Genomic DNA, 22,711 nt, shown 5'->3' on the forward strand with positions numbered 1-22,711 from the left:
CTCAGCTGGACACGTCACACACAAAATGAAGGGGTAAAGGGTGGAGTTCTTAAGTCAACCTGGCACATATCAGAATGTTTTCCTACCCTGTTCCCCCTTAACAATCAAACCACACATTTCGTGTTTTTGAACACTGGCGAGAGAATAGTGCAGTGTTGTGATGGGGGAAGGGAATGAATGCTCAGTACCCCAGTAGCTGCTGATTAGCTGTGTGGGATGTGTAATGATTGATTCTGGACCTGGAGGAAAGGTGGGGAGCGTGTCATTGTGGGAAATGAGGTGTGCATTCTCTTCATAGTCATACTGCCGCTTCAAGGATCCTGGGAGCAGGCACAGCTCAGCACAGATTGGTGCTTTTGCTAGAAAGGGATGTTCTTCAGCTGGTTTGAACACCGTTATCTATTGCATTTCCCTTCTCTAATTAGTATATAAAAGCTAATGTAGAAAATATGAAAAAGAAAATTACTTATCTTACCACCTAGTGATAGCTACTATATTATTTCATTTTTCCTTCTGTTACATATAAGATTATTTTTCAAGATGTAGTTTTAAATCCCTTTTTTCCTGTAGTATAATTTTCTCCAATTTTAATGGCTGCATAGTTTTCCATCAGGAGGATCTGGCATAACTTAACCACTTTTTAGAGCCTTTTCAATGTTTCATTAGCGAAAATGACATCCTTGTATATCTTCTGCTGAATCATGTCACTATGCTAGATTTCTAGGCTATTACCAGCACAGAAGTTATAAGCTTTGTAAAGGCTTTATTACCACTATTTTCCAGAAAGGTTTCACCAATGTATCTTCCAATAGAGTGTAACTATGCCTCTCACTAAATCTTTATTGATATAATTATATTTAAATAAGAGAAACTATTAAATTATTAGGTAAAATGGCTCAACATAGCTAAGCCTATTTTCCTTTCTTGAATTACTGGTCTGGTCGAACATCCTTCAAGTGATTACTGGACATTTGTGTATTTTTCTGAGTTGATCATATTATTTGCCCCTTATTCTCATTTTTTTCTTACTGACTTATAAGAGCTACTTATTTGGAGGTTCTTTCTTTTTCTTTTGGACGTGAAATCAAGGGTTAATTTATCTGGTTAAATTCTTTTACAAATCTAGGTAAAATGAAGGTTTTAATATCTAGTGGAGGTTTTGATATGTGTAGTTCTATTAATGTCTTCTCTCTCTGTTGCTCTTTCATAGTAATAAAAAGAGCAAATCACTTCACACCGAAATGGAACAATACAGAATTCAAAAATGGAAACGGAATCTCTCGGAATCAAACGTTTATCACAAAATGAACGCTTTCAATTTTTAAACATACAATCACTTTTCTTCATACTTAACTCAAAATTAGTAAACAGAATTTTATTCAGACTTTACAAATATCCTTTACATTCAGCCTGAGATTAAGCATGAGAAAGTTCAACCTGAAGTTAGACTTCATTACCCAAACACGTCAGCATCTGAAAATAAAGCTGAGGATGAATGTTCATTTATCAGACATAATTTAAGCATTCCAATAAACTCTGACAATGAAGAGTGACCCAAACCAAACTTTAACTTGCTCTGGTCTACATGATCTTCAGAGCCTAGAAGTACCTATTATTTAATAATGATTTTAAAAAGTCTTCAAATGACAAATTATGAAGGTGTGTCCAGATGTGGAATTTTAGTTCAACATTTCTATAGTTGCTGCTTTAGACTAGTATTAAAAAAACAACTCCCCAATCCTTATTATTCAACATGTACTTGAAAACATGTAGCAGCATGGTATAGTTTATTTTTATAAATATTAGTACCTGTAATAAAATATAAAATACAGAGTCTCCGTTTTTCAAATATTAAGTCTCTGAATGCTTCATTCATCCTTTGGTTTCAAACCCATACGATGCACTCATATGACATTGCAGATTTAGCATTCAGACAGAACACTGTACATCTGTTGGGGAAGGAGGGGTGCTGTGGGAATACCAAAGCGCTACATCATAGAAAGGAAACGCTGAAGCAAAAATACTTTCTGAATATATACTGTACATTATGTAAACAAACATTCATAATAAGAATCAACACAGGCCAAAATATTGTTTTCTAGGAAATCAGAGTCTTTTTTCTTTTAAATCACACACACTGAAGATGCTTTTTGTTAGGAAAAGAATGGAGCCTGTTCCTATATTTGCTTATGTGCTTAAATATCTTGGAAACAAGTAATTGTTGCATTCATTTGCTAACGGTTTGTCCTCTTACTTGGCTGGCTGTTGCAAACAGGAATACAGTACTATTTCAGTACCTGTTCTTCACGTAATACTAGCTACGTAATATAGAATTAATTCATCTTTATCAGTCCATATTAATAATATAAATAGATTACATGAAGCAGTGAATTTCAAAATTTGTGCAGGAGAAACTAGTTGATAATTTGTTTCCAATAAGGCTAGTAGCAAAATAATTACTACAAAGTCAGTCCAAGCTAGTAGCAAACCCCTGATTTAGCAAGCTGAATCAAAGTTTGAAGTTAGTTTATTTCCTATATTACTGTGCAAATCTAGAATTTCCTATGTAAGAGAGAGTGCTGGCAGCATCAAAGTCCTGCAATAAGAGAATGAAATACTGATTAGGTTTTCAGAATGCCAGAGATACTATATGAAGAAATCTGAATGTCTTAATGATGGTGTCACAGCAATGGCCTCAGGATTTCCTTAATGAATCACAAACTAAGAAAGACAATTCATTAGTCAATAAAGTTCTCAATCAAAAGCCTAAATGTGAAGCAAAAAATCATAAAGACACAAAATCAAAGATGCATTTTCTACTATGACCACCTGGAAGAATTTCAAGCTTTAGGTCAACATTGTGTACCAGCAGCAGCCTCTCTAACAGGAAAAAACTTAGTCATGACTGTCCATCCCTTTTCAAAGCTTCCAGTCTTTGAAGGAGTGCATTTCCAAATGCTTCCCGGTAGGCAGGGCTAAGTGTATCCAACAAGGAGTAGACTGTTTCATGGTAGGGAGTCTGTAAATGATCGTCCACCTGGTCAAAAGCATAACCTACCACCTACAAGAGAAATGCAGTAGTGAATAAATAATCAGATTTCATCTTGGTACAGAAAGCAAAAAAAACCCCAACTTTTTACATGGGTCATTCTCTGACATTATGTGTTTCTCCATCAATAGTTAGAATACACATATTTTTAATACAACCTGTAATATTTAAGCAATTCGTAACATACAGGAACACCACCAGCAAAATGCTCTCGTTATAATTTTTTTCTCAAAATTTAAAAGGTCTGTTTTACCTACTTTTGATCCTAAAGGAATGTAAAATACAGAAAGAATTTAAAAAGCTATACAAAAATAGTATTTCATTTTCATGGTCTAAAACATACTTCTATTTATTTTGGGTTTTTTTTGGCTGCACCACACGGCATGTGGGATCTTAGTTCCCTGACCAGGGAACGAACCCGTGCGCCCTGCATTGGAAGCACGGAGTCTTAACCGCTGGACCGCCAGGGAAGTCCCCATGCTTCTATTTAATTCCACATACATTGAGGGTCTTTTTATAAAGGTACTATAATAAATAATTATACTTATTATTACTACAGTGTTATTAGTCCATATTGTTATAATTTATGTGATTTGGACTTTGTATAAAGAATTCTAAAATTTATTTGAAGTTTTAATTCTGCCTTATAATTAGTTATCTAAAATGCCACTTTCATTACTAATACGTTACTTATCTGCTCAACTCTGTGAGATAAAAGGGAATGTTATTCTGTGTGCTTCTCTGTGTGTTTTTTCCCCTTAAACACAGCTAAAGCTTTTTTTCTTCAACAGGATTATAAGACCTATATCATGGTTCACCAGCACAGTGTAGGGCAAAATCAACTTAGGTTTTGCTGACTTCATGAAAGCTTGTGAACTCCCCATATGAACCCCACATTTTATGACATCTATTCAAGCCATAGGAGAGGCAAGTTTCTGCTAGAAACAGAAGCAGAGTTGTTATTGCACCACTTCGGGACCATGCTCTGTCCCAGCACTTTCTACAACATATTACAATTTTGTTTGCCCCTCTCTTATCCCCACTAGACTGTGGTCTACCTGGGGACAGGGATCATGTCTTATTCGCATGGTTTGATTTCTAATTCCTGACACAGGATAGTTACTCAGTAAATGTTAACTGAATCAGACTGAAAAAATAAATATTTGAGTACTTACATGTCAGGTTTTATAACTGATCCAGATCTTTCTGCAAACTTTATTCACATAACCATCCCCCAAATCCTTTTCATTTTTTTTTTTTTTAATCTCCAACTTACAGATAAAGAAGTAGGGACTCAGGTTGACTGACTCACCCAAGGTCACTCAAATTCACATGTAAGACTTCTGACTCTCATTAGAACGTTTCCTACCTCACCAGAATTAAACAGTGTCAGACAGAATTAATTTACCTGGGGTCATTTATCTCTACTTTCGATTTGCCTATTTCTATTTAACATCCACTTCTAAAGACTGCAAGTTTTTGGTACAAATTTAGGAAGGGGAGCACAAAGATTAGTTAATTCCGGGACTACTCCCAAAGCCAAGCCTCATCTGTTGGGGAACTAAGGGTAGTGACGATGCTGGCCTTGCAATCGGCTTCAATGTAAGTGATCCTCTATCAAGGGATACACAGAACACACGATCACATACATCTTAGGTAAAATGAACCTAGTGAAATAAAGAGATGTTCATGTGCTTGTTACCACATGACACTTTTACTTGCTTAAACCCCGTGCTCTACTTCATGATACTGCGTATCTTTGGGAGAACTATCTATAGAAACAGAAAAGTCAGAGATTTTTGACCAAGACAGAAGGTTATTTATTTATTTTGGCTGTGCCGCATGGCCTGCGGGATCTTAATTCCCTGACCAGGCATTGAACCTGGGCCCTTGGCAGTGAAAGTAAGGAGTTCTAACCACTGGACCTCCAGGGAATTCCCTCAAGTATGTTGTTTCAATAGAAGAGACATTTATAAGAGGTGGGAAAATACTCAACACAGTGGCTGCAAAACTCATCCAATGCAGAGAATGCATTATTCTGGTAAACATATTTAGCTAGAGATAAGAAATAAGTTAATCTGGGGGGTGATGGTTACAACAAAATAACTCTGCAAATCAAATCTGTTTCTTCTTTTTCAAAAAATCCAATTTTCCCATGTTGGCTGAAAGACTTTAGTATTAAAAATTCCTAGGGAAAAAAGCTTTCCTTAAAAAAACTTAGAAGCTACTGAGTGTCAAGTTCTCATCTAACACTCTTTCCCACTCCCTGACTCCCTGCCCTTTTTGATTAAGTGGTAAAGATGTAATTTTTTTTTTTTTTTTCCTAAAGAGAAAATGACTTACCCTGAGCCCGGCTTCAGTGAGCTCCAGGCAGTATCTATTCCTTTCTCTTGTTTCCACATTGATATAGGCCACATCGTCTGCACAGCGCAGGGTTTTTGAGACAAACATGGTGTTAACAGCAAAGAGAACATCATTTACAACTGCTTCAGCTTCCAGTCTCATGTCTTTCATATCTGTTCCTTCAAAGCCATTAAGCTCTGCATCTTCTTCAAATCCTGACACACTGCTCAGCTCCATGGGATTACAGTCTGTTTCCATTCTGCAAAAATCTGGATATAAAACTGGCTTATAGAAAGACACTCCACATACTAATGTTTGATTAAAAGCAGTTATGCCTTACAACTGCTACTTATTGGAAAACATTAATGAGTTAACAACTTTTAGGGAAAATATTGCCTAAAACCATTTTCAGTAGTTTTTCACAGCAAAATTACAGATACCTATAGATTAAAAAACCCCCCAAAAACAAAAAACTCTTGTTCTCCACTTCTCCTCAAAAGGTTAATCCCCATATTGGTACGAATTCAGAATATCAGTTTTTAGCTATTTCAAACAATGCCAATGTAAAACTCCTAGTACCTACTTCTTTTTAAATGTATTATTATTTTTCTAGGATAGATATTTAGAACTGGAATTGCTGAGTCAAAGTATATACTCATTTTAACTTTTAATAGATACTGCTGAGTCACCCTTCAAAAAAGGCTGTACTGACTGATACTCCACCAACAGAATATGAAGGACTGTGCTCTTTTTCACCACACCCTTTCCAACCCTTTTTAACATTTGCCAACTTGAGAGGCAAAGAATGATGTCTCATTGTTTGAATATGTATATCCTTGATTAAACAACCTTTGGGTATTTATAGGATATTTTTAGTTCTAAGATCATACAGCTATTAAAAAAAACAAATAAAAATGAACTAAGTAGTCTGAAATCAAAGTTTAAGTCTTTACCTACTAAGGTACACCCTCAATAGTTCCTTTTATGACTTCTCAATTTGGGGTTTTGCCTAAGAAGCAATCTTCCCCATTCCACGATTACATTTTAAAATGCTCTAAATTATCTTTTGAATTCTCATTCTCTATATTTAACTCTTTGATCCGTCTGGAATTTATTCTGTGTAGCTTTATTTTCCAAGTGGATAGCCTATTGTCCCAACACCACTTACTGAATAACTCTTTTTACTATTTACTTGAACTGGCTCACATATTATACACTGAAAAATATTATTTCTTGTGCTAACTTGACCCAATATTACCGCCAGTCTGCTATGTAGTTCTTGCTTCTCTTCTGTGACTGGGGGAGCAGTTTTGTTAAAAATTCTAAATGTATGGATGAGAAAAGTTAATAAATGTGAGATTGCTTTGGAATGTAAAAACAGCTTTTCAGAATAAGATATACTTTCTTTTTACCTGTAGGCTTTAAAAGTAAATTAAGATTTCATTTCTCTGGTATGGATTAAGCACTCACTGTCCTAAATGCAGGACGACTGTTCAACTTGTTATGAACATTTATTTGTACTGTTTGTCTATTACCTTACAAATTCCATCCCTTTTTCTAAAGTTACCAACTTGTGCCCTATCTGTGTGATGTTCAAAATCCTTTAAATTAGTGGTCCTCAATTGTGGCCAAAAACCCCACCTGAGAAACTGAATCAAAACCTCTGGGAGATTTTTCTGGGTATTTTTTTCAGAGTTTCTGGGTGATTCTACTGTACAGCCAATGATCTGAATTATTAGCAAAAATCTTAAGGTGCTAGAGTTCCTATAGCTGCAAGTCATTTGCACATTATAAAAGTCAAAACTATTTGCTAAAGGCAACTTATGATAAACTATGTAAAGCTCTTTCAAAAAACTACATAGAAAACTGGTACAAATAATATAATCCTCCAATCCTATTTCAACTAATGATACGTTTTAAGGGTCCTTTATCTTGTCTCCCACAGCACTTCATAGGATTAGTCACTCACTACTAACAATACAAGTTAATTATAAATTTATCAATTATTGCTGGAGGAATTTGTCAGGTAACTGAAATCTAATATTGACTTAGTATATATGAAAGTGAACATATTTGATTTTCTAAAAATGTCTACCTTCTCTAGAAATAATCATTATATTCCTTAATATTACACTTGGTTTTATGTATAAGAAATGAGACCATTTTATTTTTTTACAAAGTCAGTTCTGAAGATTTTGAAATGTGACTGTCTACCATAAATCTCTTAACATCCTGAATGGCAAACATCTTTATTTTGCTCAAGTAATCAAGTACCTTAACTACAGATGACAGAAATAGTAACTGTTACATGAAAAAGATGTTTATATGAGAAAGCTTTTAAAGAAAGAGCCTAATTCATTGCAACTAGGACCATAGTGATATGATAAGCCAAAGAATCCAATACTAGAATATAAGACCTCACAGGTCAGTAAAGCAGGTCATCAAACTGTGGGTAGTAGTTAGCACCAAGGGGCAAAAAAAGAGAAAGACACCTTTCCTGAGACTGTGAACTTTCAGGAGATTTTTCTCTGAAATGCTTTTGAATGATGCATTAAATAGCAGACACATCCAGAACCTCTGATGATACATAAGAATTGACAGATTTTAGTACTGAAGCATTATACAGGTTAACATTTTAAGCTATCAGTATTTTAAGGTATTATTACAATTATCTTTTGTTGGTATGACAAGCTCTTGATTATTTATCAATACCCTTTCCCCTTCCTAACAGCACCCAGATTTTCCAAGAGGAATCATAATACCTCCCCTTCCCCTATTTTTTTTTTTTTAAGTTTTTGGCTGCACCCCACGGCATGTGGGATCTTAGTTCCCCAACCAGGGACTGAACCCACGCCTCCTGCATTGGAAGGAAGAGTCTTAACCACTGGACTGCCGGGGAAGTCCCCCCTTCCCCTATTGAGTAAAGTAACCAAGCAATTTGCATGAGATTGACCCCAATCCCAACTGAAGACTGTCCTGAACTTATCAATACACTGAATTCTTCCTAGTCATTTTATTTTTAAAATTTATTTATTCATTTATTTATGTTTTGCTGCGTCAGGTTTTAGTTGCAGCACCCGTGGTCTTCATTGAGGCATGCGGGATCTTTTGTTGCAGCACGGGCTTCTCTCTAGTTGTGGCATGCGGGTTTTCTCTAGTTGTGACGCGCAGGCTCCAGGGCACATGGGCTCTGTAGTTGGGGTATACGGGGTCCAGAGTGCGTGCACTCTGTAGTTTACGGCACACAGGCTCTCTCATTGAGGCACGCAAGCTCAGTAGTTGTGGCATGCGGGCTTAGTTGCCCCATGGCATGTGAGATCTCAGTTCCCTGACCAAGGATCAAACCCATGTCCCCAGCACTGGAAGGCGGATTCTTTACCACTGGACCACCAGGGAAGTCCCTTTTCTTTAATGCAGAATAGTTTACAGCACACACTTTAATGCAGAATAGTTTACAGCACACAGCCCCGGCTGTCCCTGGTAGCCATCCCAAGATGAGGGAAACTCAAGGATGATGCTGACAATGGGAAAACAGAGCCAAGAGATTCACAGAGAAATGAAGCCCGAGCCCTGACAGCTGCCCAACCTTTGCACTTTTCAGTTATTGCAGCCAATAAATTCATTATTTTACTGGCAACTGAAAGCATACTGAATTAGGAGTTACCTAAAATAAAAAGCACTCATTAATCTCGCTCTTCAACAGCTTTACAAAAGAGGTTTAAAAAAAACGGAACCATGATGATATTTTTGTCTGTCATGTAGAAAGTGCTTAATAAAAGCTTTGTAGACTGAGTATCAACATGTGTATTAGTTTCCTATTGCTGCTGTAACAAATTACCACAAACTTAGTGGCTTAAAATAACATGAATTAATTTTCTTACAATTCTGGACGTGAGAAATCTAAAACCAAGGCGTTAGCAAGGCTGCATTCCTTTTGGAGCCTTCAGGGGAGAATCTGTTTCCTTGCCTCTCTAGCTTCTGGAAGCCTCCCGCATTCCTTGGCTCATGGTCCCTTCTCCCTCCACCTTCAAAGCACATCACTCCAATCTCTGGTTCTGTGGTCACATTATCTCCTTTTTCTGACTCCTGGCACCCGCACTCTTTTATAAGGACCTTTGTGATTGATTATATTGGACCCACTTGAACATTCCAGGATAATTTCCCCATCCAAGGCCCTTAACTTGAACAAACCTGCAAAGTTCCTTTTGCCATATAAGGTACTGATAATACATTCACAGTTTCTGGGGATTAGGACATGGACATCTTTGGGGGGGGGTCATTATTCTGCCTACCAGTATCCATATCCTATCAGCAGGGAAAGGAGTATAAAGGTAGTCAAAGAGACTTCATTTTCTGACTTTCCTTTTTGGAACAGTCATAGTTTACTTTTAAAAGGAGGTCCAGCGTACTTGTCAAGCTCACTGCCTTCTTTGGAAAGGTTTCTTAGTTACAGCTTTCATGATTTGTATTCTGTAACTCCAGCACCGTGATACAGCGAAATGAACTGGATTTGGGTGTTATAATTAAAGTCACCATTTCGAGGCTGGCAAGGGGTTTATGAATTGTCTTGAATCAAGAGCTCTGTCCAACTACCCGATTCTGGATGGTGACTGGTTCATCCAATCAGATCCTCTTTTGAGGAGTATGAACACAGAGCCAAAAAACATGAATTCAGTGTGTGATGAAAGGAGCTACAGAAGCAAAGCAGGGAGCAACTGGGTAGCCTTACCAATGGGGCACTAGAGAAGTGGTTTCTATACTTTGATTATTCATCCCAATAACCAAAAATATTTTGAGCAGATACCTCATCATATGTATATTTATTTACATATCACAATTAGCGTATCAAAACACATAAATATGAATTTAAAGAGAAGGTAAACTACGAAATATAAGCTTATTTTCTTCTTACTTCTCAATGGATTATCTTGTGTACCCAACTGTAGAAGCCTGCACCATTGAGGATGGGGACATATACGTCCATGGTGGTGAAGGGACAACTGCTAAAATTACTAATGAAACATTAGAGATGCTGTCAGGTTACCAGAATGGTTGACTCATCAATGTGATTCCTGTAAAAATCCCTGGATTCTTCTGTAGGCTAAACAACTTATCATTGTATGAGAAATTCTAGACCAGTAGAACTCTGTGCAATGATGGAAATGTTCTTTATCTATGCTGTCCAATACAGTGGCTACTAGGCACACGTAGCTATTAAGCACTTGAAGTTTCGCTAGAGCGACTGAAGAACTGAACTTCAAATTTTATTTAATTTTCATTCATTTAAATTTAAAAAGCTAGTGGCTACTGTATCACATAGCACAGGACTAGACCTTTGTGAATACTTGTGGATAATATAATGAACTGAGTTTATATTACTGTTGAAAACAATCAAGATATAAAGGTACTAAATTCAGCTTATTTTATATGAGTACCAAGATTTGGAAATAGGTATGTTAGAAAATCTATTTTGAATCTTAGCTAATCTATGGAGGGAAATTAACTGTCAGTGTTTCATTGGTAAAAATCAATGAATTACTTCATTTTTTTATCTTTTCAATTTAGACTCTAAGTTTATTTATCTAGCACTTTTCTAAGCATTAGAATACTAATTAAGTATGTTTACTGGTAGTTTACAGCCTAATTTGAGAAATAAGACAGGCACATGAAATACGTACACAAATATTAATGCCACGCACATGAATCATAACACAAAAAATGTATAATTAGAGAAAACAAAATGTCTTGGTCCTACTACAATCTTACCACTCAACTTGTATAAACTTGGGCTGGCCATGTAACCTCATTGGTTTTCTCACTTACAGAATAAGGGGGAATGAATGGGAAATTCTTTACTGTTCTTGAGAGCTCTGACATTCCATGATTTATGACATAATTGTTAAGTTACTATGGGGCTTGACTCATGGAACAGGTCAGTCAAAATTGGGCTTGAATGAGCACAGATGAAAAGTTATGGATAAGCAGAGAAGACTTGAGAGTTGTGAAGGATTCTTCAGAGGGAACAATGCATAAACAAGGCCCAGGGTGTGGCAGGAATTGTAAGGAAACTGGACTAGGTAGTCTACTACAAGGAAAATGCTAAGAGAATAACAGATAGGAATGGCCCAATGTGACAAGGTGCTAATACCTAGACAACAGAATTTGATTTTGGTACAACAGGCTGTTTTAAGCTCTTGAGAATGGGAAGAGCAATGTCTTTATATTTAAAGTAGGTTCCTTGTAGGCAGTATATAGTTTGGTCCTGCTTTTTCATCCAATCCGATAATCTCTACCTTTTAATTGGAGTGTTTAGACCATTTACGTTTAATATGATTACTATGATTATTGATATGATTACTATGATTGATGTGGTTACTATCTTGCTGTTTGTTTTCTATTTGTCCCATCTGTACTTTATTCCCTTTTCCTTATTTTTCTGCCTACTTTTGGACTGACCACTTTTTAGGATTCTTTTTTTACATCCTTTGGTGGTTTATTGACTCTTTGTTGAACGTTTTTGGTGGTTGCTTTAGAGTTTATAATATACATCTTTAATTTATCACACCTTCAAGTGTTCTTATACCACTTCATGAATAATATAAGAACCTTACAAGAGTATATTATACAGTCTTTGTGCTATTTTTGTCATACATTTTACTTCTACATATGTTAGAAACTTCATGTTATTTTTGTTTCATTATTATTGTTTTTAACAGTGTTTTTTTGTTTGTTTTTTGGCTACACGTCATGGCTTGTGGGATCTCAGTTCCCTGACCAGGGATTGAACCCAGGCTACAGCAGTGAAAGCCTGGAATTGTAACCACTAGGCCACCAGGGAATTCCCATTATTTTTGCTTTAAATAGCCAGTTACTTTTCAAAGAGACTTAGGTAGTAAGAAAAATGCATTTTATATTTAACCATATGGTTACTATTTCTGATGCTCCTCATTTCTTTGTGTTGATCTACATCTATAATCTGTATAATTTTTCTTCTGCCTGCTGATTTCCTTAAACATTTCCTGTAGTGTAGGTCTGCTGTTGATGAATTCTTTCAGCTTTTCTATGTCTGAACAAGTCTTCCTATCACTTTCATTTTTTTTTTTATAAACTTATTTTATTTATTTATTTTTGGCTGCACTGGGTCTTTGTTGCTGTGCACAGGCTTTCCCTAGTGGCGGCAAGCAGGGGCTACTCTTCATTGCAGTACACAGGCTTCTCATTGCAGTGGCTTCTCTTGTTGCAGAGCACAGGCTCTAGGCGCATGGGCTTCAGTAGTTGTAGCACGCAGGCTCAGAAGTTGTGGCTCATGGGCTCTAGAGCGCAGGTTCAGCAGTTGTGGCACATGGGCTTAGCTGCTCCACAGCACGTGGGATCTTCCTGGACCAGGGCTCAAACCCGTGTCCCCTGCATTGGCAGGCAGATTCTTAACCACTGTGCCACCAGGGAAGCCTCACTTTCATTTTTAAAAGATATTTTTGCTGGGTATAGAATCCTAGGCTGACTTTTTTTCTTTCAAGAAAAAAATGTTTCCTTCAAGCAAAAAATCAAAGATGTTTCTCTACCGTCATCTTATTCGCAGTTTCCCATGAGAAATGTGATGTCACTGTTATCTTTGTTCCTCTTGGTGTAGTTTTTCTTCATGTTTCTTTTGCTTGGGGTTCATTGAGCCTCTTCCATCTGTGGGTTCATAGATCTTAGCAAATTTGGAAAAATTTTGGCCATTATTTCTTCTAACATTTATTTGTCTCTCCTCTCTCTGGAGAGTCCAATTTCATGAATATTAGTCCAAGTGAAGTTGTCCTACCCCTATGCTCATTTTTTCACTCTTTTCCTCTTTGTGTTTCACTTTGAATAGTTTCTATTGCTATTTAAAGTTCTTTTCTAATCTTTTCTTTGCTGTATCTAATCTCTTATACTTGGATTCTTCTTTAAAAAACATATTTTTATGTATCTACTTCATTTGCTCAATCTTTTCTCTAATTCTTTTAAACATATGGAATAATTATAATAAATGTTTTAATGTCACTGTTATTTCTGGGTTAGTTTCAATTGACAGATTTTTCTAATCGTTATGGGTTGCATACTGCTTCTTTGTATGCCTGATATTTTATGACTGGATGCCAGACTGTGTGGATTTTACCTTGCATGGTGCTTGATATTTTTATATTCCTATAAATATTACTGAGTATTGCCCTGGGATGTAGTTAACTGGGAAAAGCTTGATCCTTTCAGGTCTTGCTTTTAGGCTTTTTAAGGCAGTATCAAAACTCATTTAGTCTCTGGTTAATTTTTTTCCCAACTACAGAGGCAAAACCTTTCTGAGCACTCTACCGGATGGCCTATGAATTATGAGATTTTTCATTCTGGGTGAGAGGAACTGGAACTATCACTGGTCCTGTCTGAGCTCTGAAAATTCCTCTAATTCTTTTGGGTAGTCTCTTCCCCAGCCCTGGGGAGTTTCCTCACAACTATGTGTTGATCAGTATTCAGCTGCAGACGGGAGGGGGATCCTCTGTATTTATCCACGGCTCTAAGAAGCTCCCCTCCTTCTAGTACTCTGTCCTAGCTGCCTTGGCCTTCCTGGAATCCTAGCTTTTTATCCTCAATTCAGGTAGACTGCCAGTTCTACCTGGGTTTCTCCTCCCAAGGCCATGCCTAGAAATTCTCTCCAGGCAATAATCTGGGGCAACAGTTTGCATCTTGTCTCTCAGGGATCACTGCCCTTCACTGCCTAATGTCCAAAGTCTTAAAACTATTGTTTCATGTATTGTTGCCCACTTTTTTTGTTGTTTCAGGTGGAAGGTTAAATCTAGTCCCTGTTACTCTATCTTAGCCAGGAGTGGAAAGCTTATTAACCAGTTTTCAGCTAATTTTGGAATCTTATTTCATCAGTTTTTCTTTCATTGATTTTGGTCTCTCCTATATTATTTTGAATCAACTTCACCATCTTGTTGGTTCTTTCATTAATGAGTTAAAAACATTTTTGACACATGCTTACTATATGTTTGTATAAGACTCACTTTTTTACTTAAAAAATTAAATTTTGACACTACTTTCAGACTTTTAATCCTTCCAAATTCAGTTTGGACACATCTGTTTCAGGATTCTGTATCTGATCTCAAGGTAGAGTTAATCACTATATCCTCCTTCCTTAGAATTTGTTTTGATACTTCTGTACTTATCATACCTCAGTGCAAATGAAGGTCTGTGGTGTCCATATCACCAGCACAGTGTCTGGCATAAAGCAGGTCTTCACTGAATACTTTCTGAGCGAATAAACCAAAGAAAAATTACTAATTTTCTGCTTCTCAAGCTGTAGTACTCAGCTCTGTGACATGGGGCATACAAAGCTACAGGATAAACATGATAGACACTCCTGGAAAATACACATCACTGCTAGAGTAACAATATTATGAAGTATGATGCAAAATTATGTACAACTTTAAAGCAAATGGCAGCCTCAAGCCATGTCCTCTTTAGGTTATGTTTCCCCACCCCTAGGGTTTCCTTTGCCTCTGACTGAAATATATGAGTGAAAAATAAGTAAGAGAAGGACTGCTTTAACTCAAGGAATTAACTAAAAAAGCTGAAAATTCCAGGCACTGGGTCTGGGGGTATAAAGTTAATAGGCAGAGGTTGCAGCTGGTGGAAGAGTGGAATGTTAGTACTGGGTTGGACCTTCTCTAAGTCTTTATAGCTCTTCCCACTTCGGTTATAATAATGCTCTTTATTAAAAGTTAAGGTAATTATTGATAGCTCTTACTTCTGTTGGTATAATTTGGGGGCTGTGTTAGTGTTTTTGGAGGATTCATGAAACTGGTTATCAAGATATTGATTACTAAGTCCTTCATTCTCTATTTCTTAATTTTTTATATTCTAATTTTCTATGGCAGAAAAATGTATTATGTTTGTAATAAGACAAAAAACTTTAAAAAATGTGATGTATTAGAAAGTATGAGGTGTAGGAAGCAGACACATTTTTCTTCTTAGAGAAGCCAGACTACTTAGTGTTTTGTTTTTTGGCTGCGTTGGGTCTTCGCTGCTGTGTGCGGGCTTTCTCTAGTTGTGGCGAGTGGGGGCTACTCTTTGTTGTGGTGCACGGGCTTCTTGTTGCAGTGGCTTCTCTTGTTGTGGAGAATGGGCTCTAGGCGCACGGGCTTCAGTAGTTGCGGTGCATGGGCTCAGTAGTTGCAGCACGTGGGCTCTAGGGTGCATGGGCTTCAATAGTTGTGGCACGTGGGCTCAGCAGTTGTGGCTTGTGGGCTCTACAGTGCAGGATCAGTAGTTGTGTCACAAGGGCTTTGTCGCTCCTCAGTATGTGGAATCTTCCCAGACTAGGGATCGAACCCGTGTCCCCTGCACTGGCAGGCAGATTCTTAACCACTGCACCACCAGGGAAGTCCTAAGACAGTTAAAGTAACTGGCAGCTTCAGTTTCAAATGAAATGAGAGCTTTGAATTTATCTGAATTTCAAACTACTGTTTTGAAAGTAAAGATGAATAAAGTTGATTCGCAACATTTAGAATTCAGGCAAAGATAAAGCTAGTTTAAACTTTATTTTCTGTAACACATAACATTTAATGTTTTCAATAGCTCTGAGATGCTTATTTTGAAATTAAAAATTTTAAATCAGAATCATTTGCAGCATTACAGACATACATTATTTGTAATTCAAATAAAAAGGGCTTATCTTTCCATTTGTACACTGGTTTATAAAATTACTCTGCACCCCACTTTCAACAAAGACACACATACACAACCTAGTAATAACAAATCAAGCCACCAGAATTGTATTGTGCTTCAGCTGATTAAAGAGGTGAAGAAATATATAATGTTCATTTGAGAAGTCTTTTTTTTTAAAGATTTAATTGGCTTTATTAGGCAGTTCATGAATCGGGCAGAATCCCATCTGGCAACTAGAGCGGTACTCCTGGAGAAGTCTTTTAAACTGCAAAAAATAGGCAAGAACACTACAACCCTGTAAACAACCTTTCCTTTGAAACCAGAAATAGTAAATGAGATTCCAAGACTAAAAAATTGAATGCTTAAGAACTAAAACCAAAATAACTCCAGGAATTAGTTTTTTGTTTCTATATAACCCACTAGGTTATATAGAGGATTTGGTATTATATTTAATATAAGGTACATTCTAACCAACATAAATCAATATCTAAAGGGATATGAAATAGAAAACCTCTTTGTTTTCCATTTAAACTCTAAATTGGCTCTCTACCAGACTCTGAGCAATATTCTGTTGCCAGCACCTTCAAAAATTGGAATACCTTATGGTTGCTTTTAGTTATTCTGGTAGATTGCATCACCTTGCAAAAAGTTTCCAAATGATTCCTTATAACATCATCCATAAATTATTTAGGAACCGCTCTTACTTCATCTGTTGGTATAATTTTTGGACTGTGTTAGTGGTCTGGGGAGAATTCATGAAACTAGTTATCAAGATATTGTTCACTGAATTCTTTATTCTCTACTTCTTAATTTAGTAGACTTTGTTTTGTTTCATCACAAATTTACAGCATTAAAGAGCTAGCAGAAGACTAGATTTGTCCTTGATGACAAAAGAACAGGTGTAGAAAGACATACACGACTGTCTGCATGTCTACAGCATGGCAAAAGAACAGAGCCAGAATGACTTCAAGAGCAGTATACAGAGGTCAAATTTACATTTTGAAAGAAAGTTAGATTTTTCAGTTGCCATTACAACAGTCAGCTGAGGGTTAGAATATAATATCTTAATGATGATTACAGCTGACCCTTGAACAACATAGGTTTGAACTGCACAGGTCCACTTACGCATAGATTTTTTTCAATAGTAAATACTACAGTATTACACTATCCATGTTGATTGAATTGGCGGATGTGGAACTGCGTATATACAGGGCTGACTACAAGTTACACGTGGATTTTCAGTTTTGGGGGGGGTTGGCATCCTTAACCCCAGCGTTGTTCAAGGGTCAACTGTACTTTTATTTATATCATACATCACAGTCTGGAAAATCCTCTCAACATGAATAAGAAGTCGCCATATGGTGTGATGGTTAAAGGGCTCTTTTGAACAGACTGATCGGGGCTAGAGTCTCAGTTCTGCCACTTACTCTGCGACTTGAGGCAAGATATCTTAATCCCTCTAGTCACATGTTCTGCCGCCCTAAAATGAAGCCAACAAGAGCATCTACCTTAAAGGGATCCCAAGAGAACTAAATGAGTGAATATATGGAAAACGCTTAGCATGGTGCTGGACACGCAATAAGCTCAAGAAATATTATCTGTTAATTGTTAAAAATAGAGTATTTAAATATCTTTAAAGAAGAAAGAGTAAACTCTGACCTAAGCCCTTTGACTCCAAGTTCCGTGCCCTTTACAGTATGTGGAGTGGCTGCAGCTGCGGCCTTCCACGGCTCTGAGAAGCATGAGACGCAGGAACACTATTATCTTATTCCTGTTACCTCAGGCACAAGTCTTAGAAGGACAAAAACATCTCAGCTTTTTTTTTCTTTCACATGTTAACGTGGATTTCTTTCATGGATGATTTTTTGACATGACCCATTCAGCCTCTGGCATATAGCCTCTAACCTGTCATTTCAAATCTTTTCGAGAATTTTTTGGAAGTTGACAATGTTTGGTTGGTAATTACCTTCATCGTCCTCCCTTAATTAATGTTAGCTGTTAACATTTTGTGATAGTACTTTGTCTTTGATAAAACACAAAACACTGTTAGGATGAGTCTGTACTCTATTTGAGCTAGAGGTATAATAATGACAGATCCCAAACCTTAACAATTTATGCTGAATTTCTCCTACAAAGCATAAAACGTACCCGGCAACACACTTAAGACTGTGAAGGGAGCATGTTTGTTTTTACAAAATCTTCTAATTTTTATTTCCCTTTTCTGATATTTGAAATTTCACACATTCTACGGACAGTCTGAATGTAATTCTGTATTCCAAAAGCAATCACTTACTTAACATTTCAACCTGAAAAGAAGTCAACTGTACTCATTCATCAAAAGTCTGGTTCAAACCTCCCAAGGTCTAGTCTAACTCCCTGCCAGATTGGATCCCAGTTTCATACCACTTTGTTTACACTCCTTTTATGGTAAGCATTATAATTATTCATAAACATGACTTATTATCTTCCAAATATATCCAGAATCCAACTGCTTTTTCCCATCTTCACTTCTATCACTCTAGTCCAAGCCACTGTCATCTCTGCCTGTATTACTGCAATATCTTTCTAACTGGTCTTGCTTTTTCTCCTTTGGTCCTCTCCCCTCCACAAGTCTATTCCCAACACAGCAGTTAGCATTGATCCTGTAAACATTTTGGCCAGATTATGGCACTACTTTCCTCAAACCCATTCACCGACTGAATAAAAAGGCAAAGTCCTTATAGTGGCCTACAAGGCCCTTATATGACCCCCCCCCCGCAAACCCCCAGCTTCTCCTCTTTCCTTCACTCCCTCCTGAGGTTCCTTGTACTTGCTAAGCACGCTCTTGCCATGGGCCTTGCGTTCTGCTGTTCCCCCTGCCTAGAAAACTCTTGCAGGTATTCACTTGCCTTGCTCCCCAGCTTTCCCTAAGTCTCTGATAAAATGTCACCTATTAAACAAGAGAGGCCTTCCTTTATCCCCTATATAAAAGTGGCAAGGGCTTCCCTGGTGGCGCAGTGGTTGAGAGTCCGCCTGCTGATGCAGGGGACATGGGTTTGTGCCCCGGTCCGGGAGGATCCCACATGCCGCGGAGCGACTGGGCCCGTGAGCCATGGCCACTGAGCCTGCGCGTCCGGAGCCTGTGCTCCGCAACGGGAGAGGCCGCAACAGTGAGAGGCCCGCGTACCGCAAAAAAAAAAAAAAAAAAAAAAAAAGTGGCAAATCTCTCTGCTCTCCATTCCCTTTATATTACTTTATTTTTTTCTACAGCACTTATCACCACATGGCATATGACATGTTTGATTACTGTTTGTTTCCCCTCCCTTCAATAAAATGTAAGCACTCCATGAGGGCAGGGACTTAATCTGGTCACTGCTGTATCCCCAGTACCTAGAACAATCCCTGGCACATAGCAGGCAATCAGTAAATATTTACTGAATAAAGGAGTGACCCCTTCACTATAGAACATAAGCTCCTTGAATGCCTCTTTACCTTTTTCACATCACCAACTGTGGAGACTTTCATTCAAAGGACCCTTAACAAACATTTAAACATGCATGAAGAGCAAGGGAACTGAAGTTACCAAGAATGCTTGCAAGTCTACAAAGAATGAGGGGTAGCAACAATCCCAGCACCTACGTACAGTGGAAAGCACCCTGGTTCCAAAATGAAAAGGTGGAAAGGGGAACCAGAGCTTTCTCCATTTGCCAACACTTGTGGGCTGTGTTAGTATTTCTAAGGCACTGGTGAAAGTTATCAGCATACAAACAAAATCTTCTTAACCCGGTCGTCTTAATTCACGATTTTTTTTTCTTTCGACAGTTTCATTTATTAACTAACCATGAACCTTTTTACCCACAGATAGGATAAATCAACAGTGTTGGCAAATTTAAAATCATTTACTAAATCTTACTGAACGGGGCCTTGAGGCAAACATCCCCACTTTTAAGCTCTCTTCTAATGAGGTGACAGACTCAATTATTTGGTAGAAATACCAAATAATTTAAGCAAAACCGGACGGCTAATAAAATTTACAACTTTAATTAAACTTTCTACACTCCGAATACTAGAACTGCTTAGTGACAAACTCCACAAGACTTTCCAGTAAGCTTATTACTGTTTGTTTCGTCTGACAGGTTACAAGACAAACACCCAGTCTGCTTGAGTTTTAAAAGGGTATTTCCTTTGCTTCCCCGGCATAACCAAGAAAGACAGGAGTCCAACTGGTAAAGCGAAAGTCGGGTTTAATTAACTATTCTTGATTAAACTGGATGTATCGGGACTCCGCTGGTTCCCGACGTATATCGTTTAAGTTTCCTAACAATATTTGGAGATAAGATATTACTAATGTGCTCACAGTTGGCGAAGACTCCGAGACGTCAGCGGCCGCTTCGAGGGGGCTCGGCTAATGAGCGCCAGGGGCGGGATTCTAACCCAGGACACTTGGCTTCCGGGCCACGAAACAGCGGCACGCAGGCCTTCTCGGGAGTGGACCAAGTTAAGGGCCGGCTCCGCCTCTGCAGGAGTTGCCTCCTAAAAGGCAGAAACACGGCTGCGCAGATTCCCAGAACCGCACAAGTACTTTGCCCAGGTTTCCGCGGGGTCGGAAGGTTCTGGTATCGATCAGAGAGAGCAGTTCTGCCTAGAAAGCTCAAGTGTCTTGGTCGCTGGCGCAGCACACGCAGGATAAATAAAGCACTTTGGAAACTGCAAGCCTCTAGACAGACAGCGAAGCTGAAGCTCCGGAAAACAATACCTGAATGAGGCGGGCGACGAATAACTTGCTGACTATGGGCACCGGCCAATACGGGGGGTGGGCGTGGGGGGGGAGAGGGATGCTCGAGAGGGGCTGCAGCCCTCCCCGTAGAGCCGGCGGCGTCCGAGCGCCCGTTTCCGGGGTCGGGGTCTAAGCTGCCTGGGACGGCCCAGGCCGGATCCGCCCCCAACCCCACCCCCTCTCAGCCCGGGAACCGGGCCGCTTCTGCCGTCGCCCCTCACGGCCCGGCCTGCAGAGCCACGTCCGGCTCAGAGGACCCCCAGCTCGCCCTCGAACCCCCCTCGACCCCCGGCCGGCCTCTTGCCGCCGGCCCCGCGACTGCTCACCTGCGCACGCCCCGCGTCCTCCTCTCATTCCCTCCCCAGGCCTCTGGAAGCGACCCGCGGCACCACCCCATCTCCTCCCCGCCCTCGCCCCGCCCCCTCGGAGCCGGAACTGCCCCCTTCCGGGTCCTTTTCCCCGCCTCCTTCGGCCCCCTGTGTGGCGTCACTTCCGCCTTGCCCGGCCGCGCGCTGGAGTCCGGGTCTCGCGGACGCGCCGGTAGCGTCCCGCAGTCGGGAGCGCGCCCCGTGGATGACAACAAATTCGTCGCGCAGCGGCGGTGGAGGTGTCCGCCTCAGCTCCGGCCTCAGGCCTTTCCGTCTCCTCGCGTGATCTCTTGCATCCTCTCTCTGGGCCGACTAGGACCCCCTCGGAAGCCCCCGGACTTGGGGTGACGGGGACTCCTCCGCGCCTTGTCCTCGCCAGGCCTAGCGCGAGCGGCGCGGCACAGGTGATGGGGTCTCCCTGAGGGATTCCCGGCCCCGAGCGGGCATGGAGGGGCCTCCCCGGGCTTAGGCTTCGCCGCGGCCTGGGCTCGCCGGCCGGGACCTGAGACGCAGCTGCAGCAACAGCAGCGGCCTGGAGCCGGAGCCTGGACCCCCCAGGCCGGAGCCGTCCGCAGCCCCCGCCGGCCCAGCTGCCAGCCCTCGTCATGCCTTGGCCGTTTTCGGAGTCCATCAAGAAGAGGGCCTGTCGGTACCTCCTGCAGAGGTACCTGGGCCACTTTCTGCAGGAGAAGCTGAGCCTGGAGCAGCTCAGTCTGGACCTGTACCAGGGCACCGGGTCCCTCGCCCAAGTTCCCTTGGACAAATGGGTAAGAGCTGCCGGCGGCCAGCCGGGAGGGACTCAGTTTTCTCTTTAGCGCGATTCGAACGAGTGTCACCCAAGATTGGTGACGTTCAGTCCCTCCCTGGGGATTGTTTGGCTCCAGGTGGGGCAGTACTCCGAGAAATGTGTTCAAGTGTCGTGTAATCTGTTTCTAGCAAGTTTGCTCTCCCAAATCACGTGTTCAGAAACTTAACATAGGTAATGGAGTCTACCCTGTGGGAATCAGCGGAGTCAGTGGTTTGGGCGGGGGTGGGTGTCTGTGAATCTGGCTGAAAGGGGTCCATGGAAGGAGGTGATCAGTGCTGCCCCTTTGGGGAAGGACGGGTCTCGGGGTTCTGTGCAAACAAGTCGTATTTCATGGGATGACACTCTGGAAAGATTAAGGATGAGGAGGACCTTTGGGGATGTCAGAATGCCTAGGTATTCATTTATTTACTTGGGGTTGGTTACTTGCACACCGCGGCCTCCGTACAGCGTTTGGCATCTGGAAGAAAGTTAGGCGAAGGCCTCCTCTGCCGGTTTGCCTGCTTTTGCTTGATACTGTGTGTAGAAGGCCAGTCGGTGAACGGTAGTGTGGCTCTAATAGTGATGCTTGGTTGTGCCTGTTTGCTTCACGTGACAGATCATAACAGCGGGTGTTGCAAAAGCGCTGAAGCTGCAGCGTTCAGACATTTAAAAACCTGTTTTCCGCTTGTCATCCAGAGGCTGTGAGTTGACTCGTCTTAACAGGT

At 40.0% G+C, this 22,711-nt stretch overlaps 2 protein-coding genes and 1 non-coding gene across 7 annotated transcripts in view; 1 reads left to right on the forward strand and 2 right to left on the reverse strand.

Moving 5' to 3' along the window:
• Nucleotides 1–1,360: 1,360 nt before the first annotated feature.
• Nucleotides 1,361–21,258, reverse strand: GSKIP (GSK3B interacting protein). 3 transcript variants are annotated; one of them, XM_067726383.1, is made up of 3 exons: nucleotides 21,158–21,258; nucleotides 5,393–5,661; nucleotides 1,361–3,061 (listed from the first exon to the last, which is right to left on the reverse strand). In XM_067726383.1, the coding sequence occupies exons 1-3, from the start codon at nucleotides 21,183–21,185 to the stop codon at nucleotides 2,900–2,902; spliced, it is 459 nt and encodes a 152-aa protein (XP_067582484.1). In that variant the 5' UTR covers nucleotides 21,186–21,258; the 3' UTR covers nucleotides 1,361–2,899. The 3 variants fall into 3 exon arrangements, with proteins under 3 accessions (XP_067582484.1, XP_067582500.1, XP_067582490.1); XM_067726399.1 differs by lacking the exon at nucleotides 21,158–21,258 and adding an exon at nucleotides 20,811–20,956; XM_067726389.1 differs by lacking the exon at nucleotides 21,158–21,258 and adding an exon at nucleotides 20,412–20,745.
• On the reverse strand, nucleotides 20,173–20,299 carry LOC137207999 (small nucleolar RNA SNORA27). Its single transcript, XR_010935429.1, has one exon. It is a non-coding gene; the product is annotated as a small nucleolar RNA SNORA27 (small nucleolar RNA).
• An 80-nt stretch (nucleotides 21,259–21,338) lies between the features above and the next one.
• ATG2B (autophagy related 2B) overlaps nucleotides 21,339–22,711 on the forward strand; it is a 78,262-nt gene continuing 76,889 nt past the window's right edge. For all 3 annotated transcript variants that reach the window (XR_010940860.1, XM_067726356.1, XM_067726366.1), the window contains exon 1: nucleotides 21,339–21,966. Coding sequence is in view for 2 of the 3 variants with exons in the window: in XM_067726356.1 (XP_067582457.1) it covers nucleotides 21,805–21,966 (162 nt within the window). In the remaining variant the exon portion in view is untranslated. The remainder of the gene's footprint in view (nucleotides 21,967–22,711) is intronic.

This window comes from Pseudorca crassidens, chromosome 1 (assembly GCF_039906515.1).
Source record: "Pseudorca crassidens isolate mPseCra1 chromosome 1, mPseCra1.hap1, whole genome shotgun sequence".
Classification (NCBI taxonomy): domain Eukaryota; kingdom Metazoa; phylum Chordata; class Mammalia; order Artiodactyla; family Delphinidae; genus Pseudorca; species Pseudorca crassidens.